Consider the following 8,633-nt stretch of genomic DNA (forward strand, 5'->3'; position numbering starts at 1 on the left):
AGCTGAGGCCTTGGGGAGTGAAGCTGTGCCTGTGCCCACCCTGTACTCCCCCCAGCCTGGCCACTTCCTTCGCCGGGAGTACTGAGGTGGCTGTGGCCGTCCCCCTTGCCCCGTACCCTACCCACACATGGACACACGGACCACAGGCTCCAGTAGCTCTCACGAGTGCTCTTAATTAAGAGGAGGGGGCTCCCAGGTGGCTCGCAGCAATGTCCCCAGCCTCCTGCTTGTCCCCAGAACCGCTCACAGCTTTCAGCCACCATAGTCCCATCTCCAGACCCAACCCCTCAGGGCGTCTTCTTCACGACGTGGATGAAGTAGCAGGGGACATGGGCCTGCCCCGGCGTGTAGGGCTGGAAGTCACCCAGGACGCTGTGCTGACATTTCCCCTGGAAGGCACCTTTCAGCAGGGCTGTGAAGGCCTCCAGCCGGTGTGGGTAGTAGGAGAGCCGAAACTTGCTGCAAGGAAAGAATGATGGTGAGGCTGGGGGGGGAGGGGGCAGTGCCAGCCACACCCCTCCCCACCCAGTGCCAGGAGCCACCCCTACGGCCCCTCTCACCTCAGCTCTGGGGCTGCCCCCGCCTCAGTGGAGGGGACCTGCACCGTGTAGTCCAGGGTCACCATGTGCGCCTTGTTGTTTACCAGCAGCACTGAGGTGGTGATGTCCTTGGTCAAGTCACTCTGGGAACCGCAGGAAGACGTTTGTGTCCTGTGGGGACTCAGTGGCCCCCAGCCCTGCTCCCTGCCCCGCCTAGCCCTCTTGGGGCCAGGGGGCTGGTGTTGGGGCAGAGGGGAGTGTGTGTGTGTGTAGGGGCGGGGGGGGGGGGGGCGTGTGGGTGGTGGTGTCTGCTGGCCACCCACCTTGTAGTAGATGTTCTTGCCAGGCGGCGCGCAGCCTGTGGCCAGGATGTGATCGTAGTTGCGGTGGTCAATGACCAGGACACCTCCAGGCCGCACCATGCTGGCGATGTTCCTCAGGGCCAGCTTGTGGTCACTCTGGTCCCCTGGGGCGGAAACCGTGGTGTCCCCAGGCACTGGCTGCACCCCATGGCACAGCCTCTGGGGCCCCATCTCACCCCCACCCCCCCGCCCCGTCCCCACCTGCCCTCACCCCCTCCAGTCCCTGCTTGGAGAACCCACAGCCCCACCCATGGTATGAGCTCAGGCACGTTCTCAGCCTCACCAGAGCAGAGCATGACACGTGGGGAACCCACCACCCCGCTTCTGGCACAAGTCTGGGTGTGTCTCCAGCCTTGCCAGAGATGTGACATAGACGCACACAGCTCCACCACCACCACCACAGGACCCAATGGCCCCACTCATGCCATGAACTGGGACATGTTCTCAGCCTCCCTGGAGACGTGCCATGACACAGCAATTCTACAGCGTGTAATCCACTGCCCGACTTATGGCATGAGTTAGGGCACGTTCTCAGCCTGCTGGGAGACACTGTGCAGATGTGCATAGGTACCCCCCCCCCCCTCCCCCCCACCCCACCTCACCTTTGAAATCGGGCAGGTGTGCGAAGGAGTTGCCCAGGCAGATGACTGCATCAAACCCGTCCCCTGGCTTCTCCAGGTCCTTCTCCAGCGTGAGCCAGTTGGCCTCCTCAATAACTGCAGCACAGGGGAGCGGGTGAGGGCAGGGACACCCCACCTACCCAACAGCCTCCCCTGCATGCAAGACCCCACCGCATCATCACCCAGCCCTTCCTTGGCCCCTGCGGCTGCCGGATACGGCCTGGGGCCAGCAGGCAGGCGAGGGCCATGGCCCGGGCTTGCCAAGCAGCCGGCACCAGCAGGTCCCTGCAGCAAGGCCACCCGGCCAGCAGCACCCGTGCGAGGGGCCTGAGTGCGTGAGGGGCTGCGGACAGGGCACAGGGGCCCGGTGCCCTGCGGGAGGGCCGGGGGTGCTGCAGAGGGGCTCAGGGCAGGGGCCCCTGCGCCAGGTGGGGTGTCGGTGTCCCCACACCCCTCCCGGCCCCGCAGTCCCGCACCCCATCGGTCGAAGGGCTCCTCCTTGCGCCGCTCCCAGCGCTCCTTCAACGCGTACTTGAGCATCTTGTCGCTGGCGTCGACGCTGGTCACCTGGAAGCCCTCCTCCAGCAGCATGATGGAGTCCACCCTGGGGACACGGCTGTCAGCGGGGCCGAGGGCAGCTCGGGGCGCCGGGGGGCGACCGGGGACAGCGGGGCCCAGGGGAGCCCCGGGGGGATGTGGGGAGGGGGGACTCGGGAGGCGGGCGGGCGCGGGGCTGGGGCCTCACCCGGTGCCGCAGGCCACGTCGAGCACGGAGCGGCAGCGGTGCTGGCGGAGCAGCGCCAGGAGCCAGCTGCGGTACTCGGCCGTGCGGCTCCGCGTGTCCCCGATGTACAGCTGCCACACGCGGGCCGCCTGCCCGTCCGCGTACTGGTCCGGCAGCCCCTCCGCCGCCACCCCCAGCGACCGCGTCCGGTACACGCTGTCCACCATCCCGCCGACACCGACAGCGACCCGGCCCCGCTGCGCCGCGCCCCCTCCCCTCCCCCGCCGCCGTCCCGCCTCCAGCCCCCGCCCCCGCCGCCCCGCCAATCCCCGCCGCCGCCAGCCGCCCCGCCCCGCCAATCCCCGCCGCCTCCGCCCCCTGCGGACCCGCCAATCCCCGCTCCCGCCACGCCCCCCTCCTGCCGCACCGACCTTTGGCTCCGCGGAGGGGGCGGGGCCAGGCCAAGGGGCGGGGCCGGGGCCGGGGCCGGGCTCAGGGCTCCTCCGCCCGCCGGCACCGCCCCGGACCGCGGGTCCCATGTCGGCCTCCCGGGGGCACCGGACCGGGCAGCAGCGGCGGAGCCCCCGCCCGCAGCAGGAGCTGCGCCTGCTCCGGCACCGCGGGGGAAGCAGGGCCGGCAGCAGCGGCGGCTGTGAGGAAAACGTCTTTATTCACAGTCCGGGCAGGGTGCGGGCAGGAGGAGCTGGCACCGGCACCGGGACAGCACCCGTGGCCGCCCGTGGCTGGAGCCCCAGCTGGGAGGCAGCAGGACTGGGGCAGCAGCTCCGTGCCACCCGCCCCCGCTCGCAGGGTCGCACCCAGGCTGGCAAGGCTGGGCCAGGCACTCTGGCCTCCCCAGGGTCGCTGACGCCGCAAGTGCCTTTTCCTTTGGTACCCGCAGGACACGGTGGGGCGAGACCCCTGGGCGGGCAGCCCTGGGGCCGGGGCTGTACCCCTACAGCTCGTCCGCTGGGCTGTGGGTGAGCGGAGCCTCCTCCTGCACCCCGCTCTCCTCCAGGGTCTCCCCCACGGCCGGGAGGCTGCCGGCTCCCTCGCTCCTGTCCTTCCGGCCCTTCTTCTTCTTCCCGCTCTTTTTCTTGCTCTGCTTCTCCCCCACGCTTGCCAAGTCACCCTTCTTGCCGGTCCACTTCTCTGCCAGGCAGCCTGAGGAGGAAAGGGGCAGAGGGGGCCCTGAGGGAGCAGCGGGGCTCCTCCTGCCCCGGTGAGGCTCCCCCACCCTCCCTCACACACCTGCGCTGCCCCGGGCAGCGGCCGGGACTCACTTGTGTCCTTCCCTTTCAGCACGTGGTTGGCGCAGAGAAACTGAGAGAGATCTTCCGTCTGGTGGTGCCTGTACCAGTCCTCGATCACGTCTTCGTACTCCTCCACCAGCACGTCACACTAGCGCAGGGAGGAGAGCCCAGCTCCAGCCATGCACCGCCAGGGCAGGACCAGAACCAGGGCAGCAGGCCCTGCTGATGCCCCCATTCCGGCAGTGCACCCCCACACCTTCTCTCCCCCTGTGCTCCAGCCCACAAGTCCACAGTGGCCACCGAGGGCCATTCCCACCAGGCTGGGTACCTGCTTTTTGAGGTCAGCCACCTCAGCGGAGGTCTCGTTCCACAGCTCGTACGGGATGTCCATCACCACCTTGACGCCCTTGTGCACCAGGTTGTGCAGGGTCTCAAACGTCTCCGACATGCCCTGGGGGAGCAGTGCTGCCTGGTGAAGCAGCGCTCCTCCTGCTGGGCCCCCGCTCTCCCCTCCCAGCGCTGGCAGCACAGTCCTGCCCAGAGATGCAGGTATATGCAAGCCAGCCAAAATCATGGTCCCTGGGGCATCAGCACTACCAGGAGGGAGTTTGAGTGGCAGCGATTCCCCCTCTACAAACCCGCTCCCAAAGTCTACAGGAAGACATGGGCCAGGTTAAGACAGCCCCTGGATCCCCCATGTGCAGGTGGCGGCAGAGGCCTGTCCACCGCCCCAGGACAGCACCCCACACCTGACTTGGGGGTCAGTGCACCCTCGCGTGCTGGGCGCTGGCCGGGGATCCAGGGGATGGGAAGAACGAACCCCCCTTGGGGGCCCTGGCAGCGCAGGGGCGTGCGAGGGACACTTGGGAGCAGGGGACCGGAGGGACAGCCCTCACCTTTGCGAATCTGTTACTGCCGCTCCTCTCCTTGTGCAGGTTGTAATCCAACAGCCGCTTGCAGATGTTCTCTGTCACCTCGATTAACCGGATGTCCCTGCACAGGGAGGCGGGAGGGCTTGGGCTCACGCTGGGGCTCGGCACTGCCCCCCAAGAACAGCCAGGGCACAGGGTGATGGAGGAGCACTCTGCGGCGCCCCCAAGCAGAAGGAGCCCCCGCTGGCTGCCCTGCCCTGCCCTGCCCACCCCACCAGCCCAGGCACAGTTTAGCTCTCAGAGGAGCTGTGCACAGCGCAGCGTGCCCACAGGCCCCCTCAGCCACAGGCAGCAGCAGGAGACCCCCGTCCTGCTCTCACTTACGACTGTGTGTACTTGACAGCAGAGCCCTTCCCGTCCAGGAAGCCGTACTTGGTGTCGATCACCTCCTTGGTCTTGCCGGTCTCCTCAAAAGCAGATTTCAGCTCCACTGCCACATACTTGCACACTGCGGGAAGGAAAGCGCAGGCATGTTAGGGGGTTTTGCTGCTCTGATGGGCAGCGTGACACAGCACCTGGGGACAGGGCAGCAGCAGAAACCAGCGCCGGGAGTCGGGCGCAGTAGAGCTGCTATCAGCAGGAAAGACACCTCGGCCATAACCGGGGCGGCTCAACTGATTCCACTGGAGATCCCTTGAAGCAGGAACGCCCGAACTGATGCTTCGCTGCAAGCACATCCACGCAGCCAGCTGCTATGGCCCAGCTGGGAAGGCAGAGCGTGGCAGTCCTGCCTGAAGTTTTCCTGGCAGCTCCACTGTGTGGCCACCGAAGCCTCTGCCGCCACCCCGCATGCCACTCCCTTCCCCCTGGAAGGGGACGGCGTCTTTTCGCAATGCCAGCCCCAGCGCGGGTCAGGGCTCCTCCTTGCAACACCCACACAATCCACCCAGTAACAGTGACACGGGGGCTGCACTGGGGACCGGCAGGACAAGATGCTGGCTCCAGACCGTGTCACCGCATGAGGGGCTATCAGCCCCAGCAGCACCGCGTGGGGCACTGCCCGCAACAGAGACCACAGTACCAACAGCTTTAGTTATAAAGCAGCACGTGTTTTCTTTTATAAAACTAAAAAAACAGAAACAAAAGCTTTATTTTTTCTGTAACAAAGAATCTGACAGAGCTATACAGAGAGCAGGAGAAGAGAAATGTCTCGGGGGTTTACAAGTGGAAACGCAGAGGGATGGAAGCCAGGCATGGTGTGACCCTTCCTCCCCCGAAGCCAGGGTCCCAGGAGGCTGGAGAAAGTTCTGTCCTGTGCTGCGGGCTCCTGTTGGCCGGGTGCCATCTTTTCTTCAAGCCCCGCTTTAGGAGAAGGGCCAAGCCCCAGCAGGAACAGTCTGACAGCGATGAGCCACGGCCTCTTCTCCCAGGCGACGACATGAGCAGAGAGAGGTGCTGCATGCAGGAGAAGAGCGGGGTGGCTTCTCCAGGGCTGCCGTGCACGTGCCGAGAAGCCCCGTGTGCACCTCCTGTGCTTCCCTTTCTCTGCTGGCACCAGTGGCTTAAGGTGACTGCAGCCATTTCTCAGGTGGGACGAGTGCTCCTTCCTTCCTGCAGCCCCTCTGGACTCAGGCCTCAAGGACGTCCCTCTCCACTCCACACTGTGGCAGCGTCCCCACGCACGCCAAGAGCGCTCGCTGCTGGGTCCAGTTACCCAGATGCTGACAGCGGTTCCAGGCCTGGGCAAGGAGGGGAGCAGCATGTGGTCAGTGCATGCTACGATGCTTCTCTGAGGTTACGCAGCTGCCACAGCACAGCTTGGACCTCAGTGTCCCCAGAGCTGCTTCCCCGGCAGGGAAAGCTTAGCAAAGAGCTCTAGAATGTCATTCCTTCCTTTTCTCTTTGCTGTCAAGCTTCACATGTCCCTGCACAGCAAAGACAGAGGAAACCACGGCAGACAGCAGAGGTCCGTGGTGACCTGCCCTGGATCGCCGCTGATGCCTCTGCTTGTCTCCGAATCCAGGGGCTGCCCAGGGAAGAAGCGTCGCTGAGGCCGGGCCCCGAGCAGCACAGACGACCGGCCCCAGCCACGACCCGCCCGGCCACCAGTGCCCGCTGGGAACGGCAGTGGCTGCCGGGGCACCCCGAAACCTCTCACACAGGGCACCGGGGACACCCGCTCCCCTCGCACACAGCAGCAGCGGCCGCCGCTCACCTCTCTCCCCCCCGCCTGAGGTGAGGCGGGCGGCGGGGCGACCCGCGGGGGCGCAGCCGGGTCCCGGGGCTGCGGCCGCAGCTTCCGCGCCAGCATCCCCCGGCCCCAGCAGCCCGCGGGCGGCGGCCGACGGCCGCAGCTCCGCCCGGCGGGCTCCCCCGGCCGCACTCACCCTCGCACTTGCTGGGCAGCCGCACCCAGTCCGAGTCGTCGCCTCCCGCCACCGCCGCCGCCAGCAGCAGCGCTACCGCCGCCACCGCCGCCATGGCTCCGCTTCCGGGGCCGCGCTTCCGGCAGCGCCCCGCCCGGTAACCATAGCAACCGCGCGGCGCCGGCCAATCCCAGCGGCGCGCGCGGCCCGCCCGGCCAATCCCCGCCCGCCCGCCCCCGCGCCCGCTCGGCCGCCGTAGAATCACGCCGCGATGGGCCCGCTGAGCGCCCACGTGGGCGGCGGCGGCGGGCGCGCACGTGGCCCCCACCCGGGGTACCCCCCCACAGCCCTTCCCTGCCCCCGAAGATCCGGGGCCCTGCCCTTACCCCCCGCGCCATTCGGGGCGCCGTTCCCCCCCCACCCGGTAGCCCCGGGTCCCTGCACCCACACGAACATGGCCGCCTCTCCCTCTTCCCCACGCACAGGGGGTTCCCCCCCGCCCCTCCAGCCTCTCCCTCCCTCCAGCACTCAAGGGGCTCCTCTCCCCCCACCCCCCCCATCTGGACTTTCTCAGGTGCCTCCTGTGCCCCCCGGGCAAACCGGGGGCACTTACCCTTGTAAGCCTGGAAATACTTGTACTGGAAATACTTTCCGCTTACCCTGGGCAGCCTTCCAGGGTCCTTCAGCTCCGGGCGAGGAGGAGGGAGGTGAGGAGGGCATCAGAGACCCCGACTTTCAGCAGCACCAGCCGGGCAGCCACCAGCAAGGCTGTCCTGGTGTGGGCTGGCGGCACTGCGACCGAGGGGAGGGGGTGATGGCCCCCACCTCCCCTCCAGGGCTGAGGGGGGGGGGGGGGAGGCGAGGTTGGGGGGAGCATCCCCCAAACTTCAGGCCCAACAGGCTCCAACATGGGCTTTTGTCACCCTCACACTGTTCCAAGAGCAGGAAGAGTCTGCTCCCCCTCCCCATCCTCCCTGCCAAGACAGACCCTCGTCTAGTTCCCCAGCCCCACACCGTGTGGGGACTGCCCCCGGCCACCCAGACCCCAGCTGGATCCCTGCCAGGCACCCAGCAGGATCCGCCGACTCACCAGCCAGGCTGCTGGGACACCACTCTGCCACCTCCTCATCTCCTGTGGGCCGAAAGAGCAGCTGGGGAGGCAGCAGCAGCCTGCCACCAGGTGTGCAGTGGGGCCAGCCACAAACCCCTTCCTGCGCCTGCCAGTCGGGGCAGCGCTGGCCCATGGGGTCCCACACCTGCTCCCCACCAGTCCCCGAAGTCCCTGCCAGGCCCCCATCCTTGGGAGACACTGGGGCACAGGGCTGAGCGGCAGCAGGGCCATACCCGTGATGCTGATGGGGCTGGAGCTGTGGGCTGGGGAGGTCCCGTTGGGCCCCACATGGCAGGTGAGATCCCCCTTGGGCAGGGGGTCATCGGGGAGGAGTGAGACGGTGCAGACGGTGCCACCATCCTCCTGGGAGACACCGTAGGCAAAGGACTGCAGGGCGCTGCCATTCCCACCGGAGATCCAGACGGCATGGCTGGAGCTGGGGGCCAGGTCGCTCACCACACAGACCACCAGCCGCCGGCGCTGCCCTGCCACCACCATGCTCAGTGGTGGGGCCAGGGTGGGCAGGGGCCCAGCTGCCTTGCCAGCTGTTGGGGGGACAGGGGCTTAGGGGCACTGCATCCCTCACACATCCCACCCACCCTGGCTGCCACCCGACCCTCGAACCCACCAGGGCTGTTCCCAGCCTCGTGTTCCTCCCAGGGGTACTCACGGGGCAGGAGCGGGAGCAGAGAGGCAGCCAGCAGCACCCAGGGCACCTCCATGGCAGCTGCAGCGCGCGAGGGTGTGATGACTCAGCCCCCAGCTGCGTCACCCATCACCTGGCAT

General features: G+C 67.4%; 2 protein-coding genes across 2 annotated transcripts; both read right to left on the reverse strand.

Annotated features, from left to right (window-relative positions):
* Positions 1–148: 148 nt before the first annotated feature.
* On the reverse strand, positions 149–2,515 carry GNMT (glycine N-methyltransferase). Its single transcript, XM_068397451.1, has 6 exons — positions 2,267–2,515; positions 1,998–2,125; positions 1,504–1,617; positions 863–1,005; positions 561–682; positions 149–459 (listed from the first exon to the last, which is right to left on the reverse strand). Exons 1-6 carry the CDS (start codon positions 2,470–2,472, stop codon positions 288–290), a joined length of 885 nt encoding a protein of 294 aa, XP_068253552.1. The 5' UTR covers positions 2,473–2,515; the 3' UTR covers positions 149–287.
* A 381-nt stretch (positions 2,516–2,896) lies between these two features.
* CNPY3 (canopy FGF signaling regulator 3) lies at positions 2,897–8,569 on the reverse strand. Its single transcript, XM_068397440.1, has 7 exons — positions 8,518–8,569; positions 8,081–8,392; positions 4,755–4,878; positions 4,395–4,491; positions 3,827–3,949; positions 3,529–3,646; positions 2,897–3,409 (listed from the first exon to the last, which is right to left on the reverse strand). The coding sequence occupies exons 1-7, from the start codon at positions 8,567–8,569 to the stop codon at positions 3,201–3,203; spliced, it is 1,035 nt and encodes a 344-aa protein (XP_068253541.1). The 3' UTR covers positions 2,897–3,200.
* Between the last annotated feature and the right edge of the window lie 64 nt (positions 8,570–8,633).

The sequence above is a fragment of the Nyctibius grandis genome, chromosome 1 (genome assembly GCF_013368605.1).
Source record: "Nyctibius grandis isolate bNycGra1 chromosome 1, bNycGra1.pri, whole genome shotgun sequence".
Lineage (NCBI taxonomy): Eukaryota > Metazoa > Chordata > Aves > Nyctibiiformes > Nyctibiidae > Nyctibius > Nyctibius grandis.

What these genes read in the sequence shown, in the direction of transcription:
- CNPY3 (XM_068397440.1), bottom strand. Translation starts at nt 8,569, where the DNA reads ATGGAGGTGCCCTGGGTGCTGCTGGCTGCCTCTCTGCTCCCGCTCCTG. An exon ending in TCTGCTCCCGCTCCTGCCCC is followed by an intron (nt 8,393 to 8,517) that starts GTGAGTACCCCT and finishes TCCCCCCAACAG; the next exon opens with CTGGCAAGGCAGCTGGGCCC. An exon ending in GCTGAAAGGGAAGGACACAA is followed by an intron (nt 3,410 to 3,528) that starts GTGAGTCCCGGC and finishes TTTCCTCCTCAG; the next exon opens with GCTGCCTGGCAGAGAAGTGG.
- GNMT (XM_068397451.1), bottom strand. Translation starts at nt 2,472, where the DNA reads ATGGTGGACAGCGTGTACCGGACGCGGTCGCTGGGGGTGGCGGCGGAG. An exon ending in GGAGCCCTTCGACCGATGGG is followed by an intron (nt 1,618 to 1,997) that starts GTGCGGGACTGC and finishes CCTGTGCTGCAG; the next exon opens with TTATTGAGGAGGCCAACTGG. An exon ending in GGGGCAGCCCCAGAGCTGAG is followed by an intron (nt 460 to 560) that starts GTGAGAGGGGCC and finishes CTTTCCTTGCAG; the next exon opens with CAAGTTTCGGCTCTCCTACT.